The following is an 18,807-nucleotide window of genomic DNA, read 5'->3' as shown; positions in this document are numbered from 1 at the left end:
TTGTTCATCTTGCAGATGACTTAATTTTTTTAAGAAGATCAATATGTGTATTTGATACTCATCCTTAAAAGTTTCAGTTACTCTTCCTGCCTCGTTTCTGGGAAAGCTGTGCCATTACCTGCACTCTGTAGCATGTTTGAATTTCATCCTGTGCATTCGAGGAAGGAATGGCATATTTTTGTGTTGCAGAGTGTTAGTGAAAAGTTAGTCATCTTTGCCTGATAAATAAGGAATCTAATGTTTATTAAAGCAGGATTTATTTGGAGATATGGAAGGAAGCAGTTTAATGATCAGTGTTGGATGCATTCAACTATATGGAGGCAGTAATGTACAAAGAAAAAGCAGACTTGAAGGAAAAGTGAATCAATGAGTCATGAAATCCTCAGGAAAACCTTAGTAATGGAATGTTAATGCTTTTAGACTATAGTAGATTATCTTAAAAGTCAGACTTTTCTTCTTTATGCAATTGTTGTAAATCCCTAGCTAAAGAATACTTTGAAGAAGGCTTTAGTTTTTCTGGCACTCATATTCTGTAGTCATTCTGATTGTTTTGGAAGATTCAGGAGAATTTCTGCCAACTTGCAGTTAGGCAATTAAAACGCTAAAATGGCTACAGAGGAAGTTTTTTTTTTATCTAACAAAAGGTTCAGCTGTAGTAATGATTTCAAGTTGTCTTTAAACCGTAGGTTTTATAGACGTCCTCCCTTTAGACTTTGTCATTTTTATAAGGGAATTGATTTGTTATACTTTAAAATCAAATAAAATGAGACAGAATAAACAAAAATAGGGCATGGGTGCTGCTGCAAACTTTTCAAGTTCTCTCAGTGCATTTTTCATCTTTACTTTTATTTGATAGGCCTGTGAAATAGAGCTGTAGACTGGCAAAGACTTTAAATGAAATTTCACACTTTGATGATTTTTTTTTTAACTTTGATATATTGACAGCAAAAGGAGCTGCAAAGCTTTTATATAACTTGAGCAGTAACGCCAAGCAGCAGTCAAACGTCTCTATGCATTTGTGTTTAACTGCAGAAGAAAAACATGTCCATGGGCAGTAGAGGGTTCTTATCAACTCCCTAATCCCAGATCCCAGCAAACCTTGAGGGCATGCCTCAGATCTTGCTGAAATCATTGTAGACTCTCACAGTTTGCAGATTAAATATGCTATGTGTTCCTGGCTCCAACAACAGTTTTATGAGCTCACTAAGCTTCCTGTTTTAAGATCCTTTTCTGAAGTTTTTAGGAGCTGCTAAAGGCGATGCCGTCTGTGGCAAGTGGTACTTGTTAATTTAGAGACACTTTAGATATTTCATTCTGTCTGTAAAAATGGCCAAAATTGCTATTTTCAAATTGGACGTCGAGCTGCGCTGAAAAAAAAGGAGCCCCTTTAAAGAGGGATTCCGTTGTTTTAATGTGTTTGTCAGTACACAAGGTTACAAAGTTTATACGAGGCTTGATTTGTGTTATGGGAGCCTGACTTGGACTGGGCTCTTATAAACGAGACTTTTTCAGTTGTAATTCTAAGGACAATGCAGCTTTTAGTACATCATTTCGGAGCCTTTTGTAACCAATTGTATTTGTAGCAGCTCATTAAACAAACCTTTGAAGTTCTTATTCTCCTTTAAGTGTCAAAGAAGGGAAAACGTATTCTGCCAAGGGTGAATTTTAGTGAATCAGGTGGTTAGCCCTGGGATTTGTTGACCCTTCTGAACGAATGGTGCTGCACCTCAAATTCTGGGTCTGGTCTTCCTTTCTAGCTGCTAAATAGTTAATTCCTATGTTTTATTCACTGTAATCATGTTTATGTATTTGGTGCAGTAGTTCTAATTAAAAAGGAAAATACTTATTGTCTAACAACATGTGTCATGTTATTCCTGAGAGAACTTGAGCCAATTTTGTGCTTAAAGGTTATTCGATGAATGAAATTTTGAAAGCCCATTTGTCAAGGTACTGGAGGGTTTCTGTTAGTTTTCAACCCCCAAATTCATTGTCTGCATGGCCCAGTCATTAGTCATCAGTGTATTAGTGCTGCCTTCAGGCAATGCTGCCCAGCACTTCTTCACACCATTATAGCTCTAAAAGTGTACTCTGCCGACTTGTAGAATTACTGCTCTGATTTCTGCTTGGCTGGGTTTGAGGTAAGTCCCCTCCCTACCTTCCAGCCCACTCTAATCCCTGCTTTCTTTTAAGGCCGCTTTCTGCAGAGATTTACGCGAAAACTTTCTTAAAAGATTGTGCTGGCATCATACTGTGGTTTTGTTGTGGTGTATGCTGTACACATAAATTGTACCTGCATTACCTTGAAAGTGTATTAAATTGGCTACTGATCTGAAGAGTTGGTTTCTCTTTTTAAGAACAAAAGAAGAAACAAGGCAATACATCGATCTTAAAAATTCCTGAAAGATTATTTAGATTACAACAAGGGGCGAACTAATTGGGATAGAGTGTGTTTGTCTTTAAATACTTGCTGGGTGTCAGAACTGATCTGATTGAATAATTTTCTTTGCTGAAGTTTCCACTCCAATGTCAAGTTATTTTTTGCACTGATTACCAAGACAATGAATCCTTTTTAAAAATGATGCTCAAAATGCTGCCTTATTTTGGTGGTTTAGAGCTGAACCTCCCCCCGCTATGTTTGCTGCTTCGTATGATACTCTGCTTTCTTTACATACAAATCTGTTCATGTCAAGAAAATAAACTGTGTGTAAAGGATAGTTCATCCAACTGCCGAGAGAATGAAGCCTTCATTAGATAAGATGTATGAATACCTGAAACCGAATAGTCAGAAACACAGATCGAGTTAGTGTCACTTCAGTCCGATGTCTGCTGTTCTGAACTGCGTATATTAAAACGAAATTCTAGCGCTGCCGATTCTTAACTAACAGGACATGTGGTTTGGTGTGGTTTTGCTTGGCTCTTCAATTCACTATGGATGTTTTTTCTGGGAAAATAAGACAGCTGTATAACTATGATTACAGTATTTGAACAGGGATGTGGACTGCAAAGTAATTTATACTGCAGCAGTTCAGAGTTGTCCTGTTGTATTTTGTCAAGTTACAAAAACGTGAAGGAATCACGATGCAGTTTTACTGCTACTATGAGACAGGTGTAAAACCTAAAGTAAACTGTAAAAGCTGAAGATAAAGTTTTATAAAGTACCTTTCACACTTGAAGTTCTTCCTGGATATATGGAGCTTTCCTAGCTCTGTGTTGGGTTAGAATGTGAAATTCTGGATGAAGGCATCCCTTAACCTGGGAGTATGTTGAGGAGATAAACTGGCTTCCAGGAATGGGACTGGGGATCACATCATGGCGCTTTCAAAAACGTTCTACTTGATTCCTTTAATCTTGTTTTAAAATGCTAATTGTAAAATATGGAATATAGTCTTTTCTTCTTTCATTTGCATATCATAAGTTGGAAACAGAAGGCACATCTTTGCAATAGATGTATATGAAATATATTCTTCCTTCAGCTCAGTTCCTGTATAGATTGACATTGATGTATAGATCTAGTTTTGATTCTAAGGAAACTTTAATCTGTTGGGATTGATGAGATAAAGCGAAAAGTGTGAAGAAAGTGGTCATGCCACTGGAATTCACGTTCAGCTCTGGTGCTCTAAATTAGAATATTTCTGCATTTTTCTATGGCAGTTGTAGTGACCTCTTATTTGATGAACTAAATAAATCGTGATGCAAAGCCATTACAGATGTTTGTAATTTGCTTTACCAAGCTGTTTGTTGACAAACTGGCAAGAAGGGAAGAAAGAAAATATCCTATATCATCACCATAAGTGTTGCTTGTGCTAGTAACAGTATCAGTAGAGGAAGTCATAGGGTATGTTATCAACACAGCAAATCTTGCTGGTTGTCCTCCTCTTTGCTTATTCCCATCCTTTTAAATCTCAAGCACATGAATGCTCTAATTCAGGTTTCCTAAGACAAGTGTTTTACAGAAGGAAGTTACTGGGCTGTTATTTAAGTTTGGTTTGGATTTAGTGCTGCTGAATTCCTGAAGAAAGAGAGGGGCAAAACCTGAGTGTACACTTGGTAGGGAAGTTTAAAGTGTCAACGCTCATTTTATCCTATTGATACAAACAGTAAAGTCCACAGGAGTTTATTTTTTTTCCCCTGTGCTAATTCTTCTACAGCTAATCTTTCTTTGACATAATTATTAGAGTCTTTACTGCTGCAGAGTTTGAAGCACAAGGACATGTAGAATTGCAAAACAAGCAGTAACACAGCTTAGTCTGAATTTTCTAGCAATATTAGGCAGTCTAATTGGCAGGAGTTCTGATTTCTTAAGGATAAGTGCATTACTTTTTTAACTCACCCCCTTCTCAAATATATTTACAAATTTGGAGACTTGAAAAGCATGTGACACTTTCTATTTTTTTTTTAAGAACATACCTTTGTTCTTTCTGTTGTCTGTATTTAGATAGTTTGTAAGAGAGTCAAAATGAGGAATAAAGAAACCCAAGACCATGTGATTAAAATAACAAATGCTTAGATGCAGAGTTAATGGTTAATGACCTCGTTTGTTTGTTTGTTTTGGTTGTGGGGCTGTTTTTTTGTTGGTTTTGTTTTTGTTTTGTTTTGGTTTTAATTTTAAAGTTCAGTTACTTACTCTAAAGACTCTTGGATAATGAATGGATTATGAATTTTTACCTTAGAGGATACATCATATCTGAAAGGTAAAGCCACTAAGATGTGTTGTACATTCTGTCTCTGTGTTTTATGTCCCCAAACAACTTCTGTGAGGGATGGCCTGGTTGGATATGGACAGTTTGACCTGAATCCTTCAGTGTTTTTATCCATTAAATTCTGTTTACTGGATAAGAAACTATGAATCACTTCTTTCCTGGTGGAAAGCTCTTTTATTTAGATACAGAGTTTAATCTGTCGAAGTAATAGTAAAAACATTTAATTGGGGTTATGCTTTACAGCTTTCTAAATCCCATAACAAAAGTCGAGATAATCTACTTGGAAGTAGATTTGTGGTGATGTGTATTAAAAGCAACTGAGGTGCTGCCTCAGTGGAAATTGCCAGTTACTGATCCTACTGTATGTGAATGTTTTAAATATTTTCAGAACTTTTGGTAATCAAGTTTATCTGTAGCAGAAGGATGTAAACAGGTGTAATTCCTCTGGAGTCTGGCAATTACTACACTTGATCAGTAGTTCAGGGTATGCCATAGAATAGTTTCTCACTTAGGATCTTAATCATGAGGATGCTAATAGCACTGCTTTGCCTAGTTGATTGCCTTTGTGTTTGTGATCCTGCGTTATTGTTGCCACAAGCTATTTAACCTATCAGGAACAGATCAGATCATCATTAACCAGGCTTTAGGTCTAGTTATTTTTCACTCTTTATGGGGGGAAGAAATCAAAGGAATGTAACACAGGAAAAGACAGCAGACAGTAATGAATTTCGAAAGGTTGTATTAATACATGTGGTGCCCTACAACTTGGGGTGTATTTTAATTTCAAGCAACAAATCTGCCTATCTGATTGTGTCAGGGGTTTGTTTGTTTTTTCTTTCTAACTTTACTTTGCATTTCAAAACAGATTTAGGAGAAGTATGCAGTTAGCAACTAGTGCATTTATAGATCATGCAAGTAATTTAAACAGAGATAAGTATTGTTAAGTATAAGATACCGCTTTTTCTCAACATATTAATGATTTGTTGTGGTTTTCTATATTGTGGATATAAGTCTATTATTTGTGGTGTTTATATCGGTCTTAGTCATATTGTGACCAGTTGTCTCAACAGGGAAGAATCTGAACAAAATCTGCCCATGAGTTGTTAATGGGGGTAGCAGAATTCTGGTTTAGCTTACAAAGAACTGAGAAAAGATAAGACTATTTCAGGAATGTATAGTATTTAGATTAGTTCCTATAACTATTATAAAAATGGCGAGATGTACCCAGAGGTTAATGATACAACTAGAAGATATTTCTTAAAATGTCTGAGCGCATGTGTATTTTTCAGCAAGTACTGTCAGGGGTAACTTTGTCAGTGCAGCTTTGCCAGCAGGTTTGATGGAAAGCAAAATGAAATGCTGAAATCTAGGTAGGTTTTGGAAGTTAAATGTACCTGAATCAAGCCTGTATAAATCAATGTGAAATAGCTCCCATATAATAGCATAAGATTGTCTCATGTAAATTTTACATTTGAATGTATCTGAACAAGACAGATTTTTTTTTTTTTATCCTTAAATAATCCCAAGAAGCAGTGTAACCAGTTTTGATAAAATTGATAAAGGGTCCTTTATGGTTGAGAGAGACTGTAATTTCCTGATGGTTCCTTGTGCCTCCCCTTGTGTTTTTCACTTTCCTACAGTTGTGCTGCTCAAGATGTATTGTATCCCCAAAGACTGCTTCCAGTAGTGTGGATCAAAGTAGTACCTATGAACACCCTAACTACCCAGAGTCGTTTCTGAAAAATTAAACATGCTATGTTTGCTTGCATGCTGATTGGGGCACTCTGGTTGCTGATAGCAATCAGTATGAACTTCCCTACTGCTGATGTAATGATGATGAATGCTGTGACACTGCTATTTCAGACAGCTCTTCTCAGCGGATGCAAACCACTTGTTAATGAATTGAATACAACTACGGCAGCGTCGAAGAAAACAGAGAAAGGATTTTTTTTTTTTTTTAAAGCCAACACATTAAAAGGTACTCCCTCAAAAAAATGTAACAAATAAAGGCAGAGGAAGGTTTAAGTTTGCAAGAAACATAAACCAGTCTAACATGGAAATTGAGAATTTTAGATGCTGATTTAGATGCTGATTCCTGCCCAAGCACTACACTGAAGAAAGTAGTCTTGTTGAAGTCAGTGAGCCTATTCCCGTGAATAAAGATTTGCATGATCTGGTCTTTAACACTGACTTATTCAATATAAATGCAATGATTCAGAAAGTAATCCAGAGAGGAAACGGAGCACAGAGCTGAAGTTTTCTTGGAAAATCGAAGTGTATGCTCAGAAAGGGTCATGCTTCCTGCTCTTCCAGGGAAAGGGCTGCTCCAGTGGTTTTGGTTAGTGGGCACTGTGAGTAAATGAACAAAAAGATTTTTTTTTCTCTTCAGTATATTAGTATGATTATTTTTACTACTGTGAGGCACAGTTTTATGACCAGCATACATAAGGACCAGAAATTATATAATTTCAAATTGCTTGAAAGAATGTTTCATTTGAAATACATTTCCAACATATTGCCATTTGTTGACACTCCTTTTAAAAGAGACAGTTTTCCTTGTTTAACTAGTTAATTCCAGTAGCTTGTTCCTAAAATTCCTTCAATTTAATATGCAATTGGTGAAAGTTTACATTTATGATTTAAAAAGAAGAGACACACCTGCAGGCAGGTTGCTGTTTTGAGAGGGATTAGGTTTAAAATGGAGATCTGGAATTAATTGTGCAGTGGGTTCAGGCTTTAGGGAAATTACAAAAGGTTCAAGCATGGTTGAATGGGAAAAAGCCATGAATGTTTGCTTTCAGGAAGGAATGTTTATCCCTCTATTTACCTATGAAAGTTCAGGCTTTTGCCCATATACTGTTAGAGCATTTTTTTTTCCATTCATATGCACATGGACATGCTGGATAGCCGACAGAAACTGGCTTTCTGGGGTTTTTTTTTTCTGCAGAATAGATACATATTGTCTCAGGCCTGGGGGCAGGAACAGGGAAGTCACTGACCCGCACGCTGGGGAGAGCCGTGTACACCATAATGTAAAGCACTTTGTATTTCAATGTGAAGACAACATCAGGCTGGCTGATTTTCAGAATGCTTTTTAATAGAGATTAGCAGCTGGTGGAAAGAAATCTTCACACAGTCCTTGAGATTTTTTTTTTGGTAGACTGCATTTCTCATATTTCAGTACAATTTCTGAGAGAAAAACAAATTACTGCCAAAATTAAGGAGAGTGGTTCTAGAGGACATGTATGTCTAGTTTTTGTTTTCAACTTGGGCTTAAGTTGGTCTTAATGAAAAAAAAAAAAAGATTTTGAGGGCGCCATATTGATTCCCAGTTGACTGCTTCCCTATCGGGCATGCTTGGCAAGACATGCCAAAACACATACCTCTAATTCTTAGTCCTGCCATCTCTCCTGACTTCCCTTCCTCTCCCAGCCATGCATGCCACCATGTAGTTGATACGGCACTGGAGCGTAACTGGAGCTGCTGGAATTCTTGCAGATGCCGTTGCCGCACATGTGTGGGTTGGGAGTGGAGGAAGGAAGGCACGGGAGGAAACGTCTGCAGTGCCGGGGCCATCGGTTCGTGGTGCAGGGTTTAGTACGGAGTAAGAAAGTTTATTCTTACAGCATTCCCGCTTCCATGCTGACATGAATAAAAGCAGCCTTCTGTGTGTAAACTAAGCAGACGTGAACCAGAACAGGTACCAAGAGGAGATGTTTGTATTAGCTTGTGGCCAATTCTGCAATTTTCTGACCAAAAATTCACTTTAAGCTGCTACTTTTGGCCTCTGTTCTGTGCCGTTGTACACACTAGATAGCGTAAAACAGGAAAGCAATAATAGAGTGGTGGGAAATGTGGAATTGTGTCTCCTAGTCTTCCCTCCATTAAAGAAAACAACCCCAAAGCACCAGAAAAATCACATTGGTAGGGTGTTGGGGAAAGAAAAAAAATAGCCAAGAGATGGGTGGATGCCAGTCTGAGCAGCCACGTGTTGCTTTTGAATTGCAGATGATTGACATATGCTTTTTTTAGGAGATTAAAGCTGTGTTATCTCCTTACAGTACCTTCATCTCCTTCCTTTTCTGAGCAGTGGGAGGATCAGATTGTAATGGAGGCACTGTCATGCCACGGTGCAGAGGAGAAAGAGGTAGAGATACGTGAGGGCTCCTTGGTCATATCTGCACAGACATCTGCGTGGCAGGAGGTGGTGGAACAGTTGTAGATACCTGTCATCGTTTTTGTGACCTTTGCCCAGATGGCCACTCTGCTGGCCTTGTGAAACGGGGGCAAAGCGTGTGCCTTCTTCCTTTCTGGTTGAGTAGGGAGCATAACTGTTTCCTTTCATGACTTTTAGCCAAAAGAAACAGGCTCGTGAACTGAGGACAGAAGAAAATGAGGGACAAATTCTGCAGCTTCCCCCTCCAAGCTCTCACACAGTCTGACTCTTTGATGTACGTGAAGATGCCACCTGAACAGCAGACTTTTGGCCCTTAAAAGGCAAAACAGAATAAAAATAACCGCAACTGAAATGTATAGCTTTTAAAATTGCTTCAGAGACATCAGAAAAAAATTACTGGTTTTATAAAATTTTAAATAACTCAGAGGAGGATAGACAGAGTACACTGTCTCGTACATTGAAGGACTTGCTCACACGGTGACTGGAGGCTGGGTAGAGGCAGATTTTGATATTTTTTTTGGCCAGGGCTGTACAGAGAAAATGAGCATGTTCTGGCCAGTGGGGGGGGAACAGCTTGGCAGCAGTGTCGGCATCCTCCCAGTTTCTGCCAACACAAGGGACTGAAAAGCCTGATATATATGAGAACTGGCCAATGCTCTGGATGCTCTTGCATGAGGTGGCCAAGGGTAAAAGGAGAGAAAGCACACAAGAAACTTGGAAAGATGCTGTGTACAAAGCTTGTATGAGATCCCTCCTCAAGGAGGTTTGTGCATTGCTGGGTACAAGTGAGGGCTGTTGCAACTTGAGTATTGTTAGATCTCTCATGCTTCATGTTCGAAGACGCTTCACATTCCGCTTTGTAGGAATGTTGTTTCACAGATCACAATAATATAGCACTTTTCGTAGGTAGATCTTGAAAGTACTCTTAGAAGTACTCTGCTTTGTTATTCCTGTTTTTAGCAAGAAAGAAACTCAAGGAAAGAAAAACGCCTTGCTGAAGGTTAGACCAGTAGGTCAGTGGCAGAGGGTTGCTGACAGTCCAGTTCCTGGGCTGTGCTGCCTAGCTAAATAATGATTCATTTAGTGATTGGGCTCTTCTTTGATCCCTACTATATAACAATGAGGCTTTGGAGTGTTTTATTGTGCTATTAAGAAGAACTCCTACTAGGGAGGTGGGAAGGGGAAGGTTTACTAGACAGCTGTGTTTGTGATGAATTGGCTTTGTAGCCTTTTTTTGGGGGTTTTTTTGGTGATTCTTTTTTTTGACAGTCAGAATTGGGGAAACAGGTTACTAAGGTAATTACACTTCATTATAATTTACTTTGTGGCTTGTTTTGAAGCCTTTGGTTTTTTAATTTCTTTTAAATGTTGCTCTAGAGCAGTGCAACTTCCTTCCGTTTCAGACCACTTTAGCTAATGACTGCAGTGCTGCTCAGGGCTGAAAACACTCTCTTTATTTATAATTATTTTTTGTTGTTGTTGCATAGGATCGTGTTCGAACTACCAGAGTACCCAGGTACTTTGGTTCTAAGTGAGGTGTGTACAGAATTTTGTTTTGTGTAAGGCTTACTTGGACAGACTGGTGTGCATCAAGTTAAGCTGCAGAGCAGTCTTTGGAAAGGTTTATGTTCTTCACAGCCCAAGATCCATGTAGTCTCAGGGCCTGGTGTGGATACACTTGCTGCACAAGCAGTGTTACCCTTTCGGACACTTGTAGGTTTCTTGGGTTTACATCAGGAATGTAAAAGTTCTGAGAATAAGGAGAAGTGATCTGCAGGGTATAAAATGAATGCATCACTGGAGATTACATGGAGAACAGCCAGGAGAGGCAGAATAACCAGATGCACACCTCTGCATAATTTTCCATTTTCAGCATTTTCATGCAAAAGAAAGTGATCTTATTATCTGCCACTAGCAATAATATTTGCCTTTCCCTGTGGTTTTCAGGGTGTTGCTCCAATGCACTTTTGTTTGAGTCAGATTTCTGAACAAACAAAGTGAGAGATGTTTACACGAGTAGGACAAGGTATAGAGATAGACAGGATAATTCCTGCTACAGTGTGTTCGGATAGCGTGAATGTTGAAATTTAAATATTTGTCTTCTATAGTCAACATGAAGGCCTGTCTTGATTTCTTTTGCATTGTTCCAAAGTGCTCTGGTGGACATAGGAGAAAAATACTGGGTCTGTTAAAACCCTACAGGCTTGAAAAAAATAAACCTACCCATCAAGCAGCATAGTTAGTTTCTGATGCTGATTCTCTTTAAAGGCAAACACACTTATTTTTGGTGTTAGTGTTTCCTTAAATTCCTCAGGAATTCATGTGTGAAACATTATTTGATGGGCCTCCAGAAATGGCCTGTGAGCTGCTAATTCAGTTGTGCTGCAGGCTCTTCTTCAGGTGAGAGGTGTGAGAGGTTTTGGGCTAAGGTTTCAAGTGGTATTTAAAGTTTATGACTCTCTTGTTTTATTCAGGTATCAGTACAAGGAGAGCTGAAGTAATGAGAAGTCATCATGGAGGCGCAGTCCCATAGCTCTACCACGACAGAGAAGAAAAAAGTGGAGAATTCCATCGTGAAATGCTCCAGTCGAACAGATGTCAGTGAGAAAGCTGTTGCCTCCAGCACAACTTCCAATGGTGAGTAACAGCAGAGATTTACTAGCAGCCAAACCTACAGTAATTTTATGTTCACTGCATTCCTTGTGAATTGAGCATTTGCACCTGGATCAGTGTTTGTTCTAAGGAAAGGCTAAAGAAGACGAACAAGCGCTGAGAGGGGGAGGGTTGGTGGTGGAAAGTGGTAGGATACAATAAGGCCTGTTTTGGCATTAGGCGTAGTCTTTTTCTTCCAGATGTTCTAATTTGAGATGTAAATGTGCTAAGTTATTTATTATAGGAAGTTCCTGTTTTTGGTGTTTTGGAAATTGTCTTGATTAGCCTGGCAGGGTTTGTGAGTGCTTTGCATTTGGCCGTTGAAATCTCTTACACTAGTTAGATAATTAGTTATTACAAAAGAGACAGAAGTAGCCCTGTCAAAATTAATGGCAAAGGATTTTTTTTTCTTCTCTTCTTTTGCAAATAAACTTGCTCCTCACAAAGAGCTGCCCCCACTTCCCCAAAGTTTTTTAATGGCCAGGGACAAAACATCAAGCTAAAAGTGTATCCTCCCGTGAATTAATTTCAAAGTTGTGAATGTACAGCTTGTAGATTTGCAAAATTGGAGTAGTTTGCTTAATTTTCTCTGCAGATTACCTCACTTGAAAATTTTAGATATTCTCTGCCTCTCTGGAGAGTGTGTAATCCCAGCCTTGGCCCTTTCATTGTTCATTTGCACTGAATGCAAAACTCCCTTTGCATTAGGAAAGAAAATTGCTTGAAAAGGTGTGGGCAGAGTTTAGGCTTGTGGATTTTGGATAGCTACAGATTAACCGTTAGTGTTTGCAAATCAATCTGATAATAGTTAAAAATAGAAGATGTCTTTCTGCATATTTTGGAGTCGTAGTGTATTCCTGGCAAAACATTTTCTGTTCACTCTTTCTGCTTCCCGCATGCTCACTCATCTGGGCTTGTGGTCCAGGTCACGTTCTCACTTTGGTATTTTGAAGAAAGTTTTCTGCTTTCTCAAAGAAACATATCTCCCACTAGAGTAAAGCAGAGAATACATGAATCCTACAGCCATACTAGAAGGGAATCTCTATGGGTCAGTAAAAATTAGATGGCACGTGTCCCAGTATCCTTCTGTGTGACTGGACTTCAGATTCAAAGCAAACTCAGCACCCGCTGACCTACTAGTTGGAGTTGATCCCCATGAGAGTATAGAAACTCTTGAGCAGCTATGGAAAAAGTTGCATCAGCTTTCTAAGGCATATGAAATCAGATACTCAGCTGGTGTAAGTCAGCATAGATCCGTTGCTGTCAATAGAATTACAGTGGTTCACATTAGCTGAAGAGCTCCCCATTGTATTTTTTTTCCCGATAATAGGATTTTCCACATTGGCCAAACTTTTCAAGCAGATGCACACTTAAACACATATGTGTATTCTTTGATGCGTCAGGTGTTTGTACTCAAACTCTGTATTGGCACATACCTCTGACTGTTTGGGCTACCTTTAATGTTATTGTTAAACATTTAGAGGGCTAAAAATAAAGCCTTCAAGATGTTTTTGCCTAATTCTGACACTGACTTACCCTGTGGTCAGATAATTTTGCTCTCTCTGTTCTGCCTATCAGCTTTAATGGTAATACTAGTTCTTAACTAGCTGCTTCATCTAGGTGGTGTATTACTGCATGTCTGGGTCATCAAGCTCCCAAGACCTGGAATGATTCTAAGTCTAATGAATGACTAGAAATTTTTGTCATTGGGATTGTCTCCTATTAAAGGAATGAGATGCTAATGTAGTACACCTCCTGGGGCCTGAGGCTGTGTTTGGTTAATGTAATGAGAGTTACCTTTGTTTTCAGTGGGTAAGGGTCGGTCTTGTTAGTATTTGTATTTAGAGAAGTCACTAGGATCTCCAAGGTTTGGATTTCTAATCCACCTTCATGTATAATAAAGGAAACGACTTCCCAGAGTTAGAGTTGGGCTTGAAAGGGATAAAAAATTCTATTCATTCCTGGTTATGAAAAATTTCCTCTTAGTGTAGAGACTCCTCGGAGCATTTATCAAAACAAATACCCATACCAAAACTTTAGGAACTTAAACATGTGTTTTACTGTGCAACGTTTTAAAGTTTTGCTTCCTGCAGATGTGAATGCCATAATAATGAATTGTGGTTACAAGGATCAATTTGCATGAAAGCTGGAGCTTGCATCGCATTTGCATATTTTTTTTCTTTAATGCTGGAATGAGTATTACTAGAGGAACGTCACCAGTTGATATAAGACACCACTCCTACAAAACATGCAGCTTTTGTTGATTCAGTGCCTCCTTTTTGCAGAGGGCTGTGGTAATGTTAAGTGGTTGTGATTTGCATTTGAATGCTCTGTTAAACTAGGTAAGGTACCCTTAAAAATAACAAAAAGACAGAATGATCCTGGCTGTTTTTGTCAGAAGACTGCTGTCATTGCAGAGCAACATCTGCCTATCTTACCAATGTCACCTCCTAAGCATGTCTAATGTCAATGCTTCTTTCCTTCTAGACAACACATTAATTACAAAAGTTTGCAGGGTAGCAGGTACTTGAGTGACAGCTGTCTAAGGTGTGATGTAGAAGCCACTACTTTCTCAGTAGCTCTGCTGTCTTCTGAAGGAGTCAGAACTTGGATCATAAATAGATTGAAAGCTGGTAGTTATGGGTTTTATGCAAAGCTTACAATCATGAAGAAACAAAGTAAATGCCATTATTTCATCAGCTCCCAAAAGTGAGTAACACACTCAGTAGCAGAATCTATGTTAAAATGAATATTGAGTGTAGAGAACTTTTAAATCATATGATGTGCAAACTGTTTATTGAAGACCCTGGTGTAAACCTAAGTGCAAGGGAAAGAAAGTGGGAAAGGTGATGTGGAAGGGCAACCCATGTGTTAACCCTAACTGCACAGTGCAAGCTAAGTGGCCCAGGCTTGTGGGTGCCCCTTGGAAGGTCCCAGCTGCACTGTGGACTCAAACAATAAGCAGGCATGGGCCATGGCTTACGTTAGCCACTTCTGCTGAGTTCCTGTCCTTACTTAATACAGAAAAGATTTCTGCAGCACTCACCTAACTACAAACTCTGACTATATTGCTAAGATGCTTGCACTGTGTTTGATAAGGGCCTGCCAGCATTTCCATTATAAACCCCTAATTCCAGGGATTTATAACTAAGCCATTAAAATGTGCTCCAGGCCGAAACATGTGGGGAAGGTCTTAGTGCTGGAGCAAAGTAAAACTTCTTTTAAAATTTTTGTGTGATCAAAAAAGTAAAAAAAAAAAAATAATTATTTGTTATAACTAACAAAAATCTTTGGTACACTTTGATCCCCAGTGGGACTTTGTAATTTGGGACCACTCTTGCTTTGTTTTGAATTCATTTTTGCAGGCTTTTGATCTTTTCCTCTTTGTGTTTCATTTTGTGTATCTCCACCAAACTGCACACAGTTTACTAGGATACATTTCTTTGCAAATTGTTCCTTTTATTCCTTTTTTTGTTTGACTGCTATATTTACTGCTAGGCTAATATCCAAGGGAGGGAAAACTGCTAAAGAAAACTGCTAACGGAGATGCTCGTTAACAACAGGCTGTATGAATAAAAAGTTTGTGCTAGACTATAAAGTAAGCTTACTTTTTGTGTGTCATGTGATTTGATAGCCTCAGACTGATCTGCTTTGGCAAACAACAAAAAATACAGTTTTTATGTCGTGACCATGTCACTGGTATTACATGGGAGTAATGAGGCCGGTGTCTTGAACCGCCTTGCTACCAGGCCGTGTTGTCAGGCCTGGTCTTCTCACACACACATCCCTTTTCTGGAGACCAAGTAGTTAAGACCCTGTTCCCTACCATGTCAGTCCTAAGTCATCATCCTGAAATTTGCTGCATGCATACACAGCTTTTAATCAAGTTGTGCATGGAACACCTTTCTGAAGAGAGATATCCGTTGATAAACTCATTAAGATTAGTTCTGTGCTCCCCTTGGAGAGCCTTTGCCTGGTATTGCGGGTCATGAAACCTGGCTTGCTAGACCCCCGCTGGATAATATGGTAGGTACCTTCTGTAATTGCAAGTAATCCCAGGGCTAAAAAAAAGACTGTTCGGATGAACGCTTTAAGCATTTCAGGAGTCCATACGGTGACCTTGCTGAAGTTGGTGATAGATGCCAACGCAGAGGCTTTTTCGTGGCTACTACTCCGGGCTGGTGGGGCAAGCAGCGTGCCTGCTCCTTGGCCGCAGCCTGGCAGCCTGGCATATGAGCTGTCGCTGAGATCTGCGGTGTGCTGAGTCGACATGTCAGGCCCAGCACTGCAGTGCCGGAGCAGAAAACAGTAATGGTGATTCCCCCTACCCTCCCGCACCCCAGCATGGGGAATCACCAGCCCTCTGGAGTCCCAGCCTTGCAGTAAAATCTGGAGCTCCAGTCCAGGAAGTACTTGAGCAAACGCCTAGCTTTAGGCACAGGAATAGCTCTCTTGGCCCTAATGTGGGCATTTGCATGCTTACAATTAGGCAGTCGCTTTAATGCTTTGCCAGGCTGGCTGCTTTGACTCTACGCTCGCCTTTGTAGGTGAATCAGATTTATTGTTAGAATACTTCCTAAGAGGCGTTGACCAAAAAACCCTATGCTAACCTAACACAGCCCTCAGCTATATACGATTTATTTTTTTCACTAAATCTGTAGTGTGGATATAATTAATTTTTCGCTTTATTTTCTAAAAAGTACAGGAAATTTCTGTGAGGGCTGAATTAATATTTTTACAAGGCAAAGTATTGCTTGGAGAACGTTAGGAGGTTGTAATACTGTGTTCAGCCTTGATTTATTTACTGTTTGGCTTGTGAATTTTGACTAAAATGCTTTTTCTTTTGCACATTTTGGCTCTCAACTGATGTTTTTAGTGTTACATTAAAACAATGCAGTTATTGTATAGAGACTCTTTCAATGTCTGACAGGCAAGCACCTATTTTCAGTTTGATGTGTTTTGTCTAGTTTTTGACCCATGAGCTCGTTCCAGTGTAATCTGATATTTCTTATTAACCTATTACTCTGCCTTAAAAAAAAAGCTAATTATAAACGTATGTAGGTTGTGGCCTTGACTACCTTTATCAGAATCAGATAGTTATTGAGAACATACTTTAAAGTGATAGAAAGCAGAAATTATTATCTTAATGATGATGTAACTTAAAACCAAGCTTGATAGATGAATAAATGAGAGGAAGTTCATGCGTCCACTTTGATTCTTTCAGAAGAAGAGCCAGTTTCATCTAGGTCTCTCTTTTTTTTTTTTCTCCCTAGTAGTTCTTTCAGGATTGAATGAGGGAAGTACTCAGCAGTCTGCAACCCCATAAGAATCACATTTCCTGTTTAAACTTTCAGTTGGTTACTTGTCCTGCTGTTTGCTTTCAAGCTCACCATAAAATAGGTGTTAATCATAATACCCATTCCTGGCCCCCTCGTTGGGCTGATGTGCTCAGGGTCCTGTTGAGAGTTCAGGGTTCAAAAGGGGTTGTTAGGTATCTAGAAACATTGCCTGTACTACTTTAGTGGCCTGCAAATTGAGTTCCAAATTTATTGTATGAGACCTGATTCTACAAAGTGATGAGGAGATGCCCTCCTCCTCTTCTGAAAACAAAGGGCATGGATGGGCCCTTTACACTTCTCATTTTCAGGTCAAGAAGGAAACAACATGCTGTAGTATTAGATACTGGAAGTGATGACTTAAATGTATAAGTTTTTCTGAGGGTTTTGTTTTTCAGCCAGATAAATATTGCAAGTAATTCCAATCTGTAATGGTGGCATACAGCAGCATGGAAAGTAAAGGTAGGATGGTCACCTGCAGTGGCGCAGAAAAGTAAGGACAAAGACCTGAACTTGTAAGATTTTGTGTACCCTTCTTTCCTAATAATCGTGGCCAGGTCCTAGGAGAGTAAACTGAAGGAAGGTAGCTATCCTTGGGGAGGATGAGCTCTTGTGGTGCTTGGAAGTATTGGAAGCAAAAGTATTGGAGGTTGTAATTAAGTAGGGACTGCATGTCTTGGTATATTGTAATCTGGTGTGAGTAGCTGATTAAATACATGTTCATTCAGAGTAATGCACCCGTGGTCCTTCATGCTTACTAATAAAATTTCAGTCATCAAGTTAGGGCTTATTGTAGACTGTAATAACTCATTCTGCCCAATACTATTTTGTAGTGTTGCTCCTCAATGAGCCAGCTCTACCCTTACCCTGCTCCGAACACAGTGATCTGCAAGTGCAATACAGTATTGCTTCATTAATTCTGCCAAATTTCCCTCCTTTTTTCCCCCCTTCTCTCCCCTCCCTGCAGTGGTTAATAGCATAAGGGATATTAAATGTCAGTCCTGCTGTATCCCTTTGCAAGTTCCAGAAAGAGATGATTGAGTGGCTTATCCCGGCAATCACTGTAATCAGTAAGTAATGACTTAACATCCTGCTGGATAACACGAGGTGGAATCGGGAGAAAACATTAGTTAGCAGCAGAAGCTTGCCACCTGGACAAGGTGGAGGTTAAATTTAGGGAATTATACACTGGGGAGTTTTTTTTTTCCTGAAAAACAACAACAACCAAAACATGCAAAACACCCAAGCAGCCATATTACAGTTGTACCTGAGTTTTGACATAGAGTAGGAAGTGATAATAGTAAAAAGGTTTAAAATGGGTCTCTGCAGTATGGTACCATGCTCTGTAGCTTGTGCTTTGCAGGAGTCCAGTATCAATCAGACTTCAAAAAATTCAGGCATTACAGCCTGCAGTATTGGGGCGGGAAGGAACCAAGAGGTTTGATTTTTAGTTAGATTTTTTTTTTCTCAGCTGCTGGCAGCTGAAGCTTCAGTGATATTTTTATCCGTCCAGAAAAGGGCTCGCTTAATGCTGTTAAGCGCTGGTCTCTGGGGAAGATACCCAAAATGAGAAAGTGCCTCCTAATGACCTTGCACTACTGTGCCAGCCTGTGCCACCAAAGTGGGGGAGCTGCCTGGCAGCGTGACAAGGCTCTGCAGCAGCACTGCTGCTCCAAGCGATGCCGCCTTCCTCCTAGCCGCTGGAAACGGGTGTCAGCAAACACAGGGGTGCCAGGTGGCTGGAGAGGATTGGAAGGGCACTAAAAAAATGAAGGCAGGGAAGTCTTGCATCCTGAGAGTTTTCCTGGGTCCTGAAAAGAGAGCGGACTTGGGAATGTGCAAGTGAAGGAGCTGCGTGGAGTAGGTCTTCTTCATAAAGTAAATAGAGAGAATTTATAAAAATCATTCTAGTTGACTTAAAAGCAGGCAAGCCCTCTGGCAG

At 39.5% G+C, this 18,807-nt stretch overlaps 1 protein-coding gene across 2 annotated transcripts in view; it reads left to right on the top strand.

Annotated features, from left to right (window-relative positions):
- Positions 1 to 11,390: 11,390 nt before the first annotated feature.
- GLI3 (GLI family zinc finger 3) overlaps positions 11,391 to 18,807 on the top strand; it is a 195,821-nt gene continuing 188,404 nt past the window's right edge. For both annotated transcript variants that reach the window (XM_086743036.1, XM_086743035.1), the window contains exon 1: positions 11,391 to 11,514. In XM_086743036.1, coding sequence (XP_086599162.1) covers positions 11,391 to 11,514 — 124 coding nt within the window. The remainder of the gene's footprint in view (positions 11,515 to 18,807) is intronic.

Source organism: Chlamydotis macqueenii, chromosome 2, assembly GCF_036417535.1.
Source record: "Chlamydotis macqueenii isolate bChlMac1 chromosome 2, bChlMac1.mat, whole genome shotgun sequence".
Taxonomy (NCBI): domain Eukaryota; kingdom Metazoa; phylum Chordata; class Aves; order Otidiformes; family Otididae; genus Chlamydotis; species Chlamydotis macqueenii.
The sequence above is the reverse complement of the archived record's forward strand: the minus strand, read 5'-3'. Positions and strand labels throughout refer to the sequence as shown.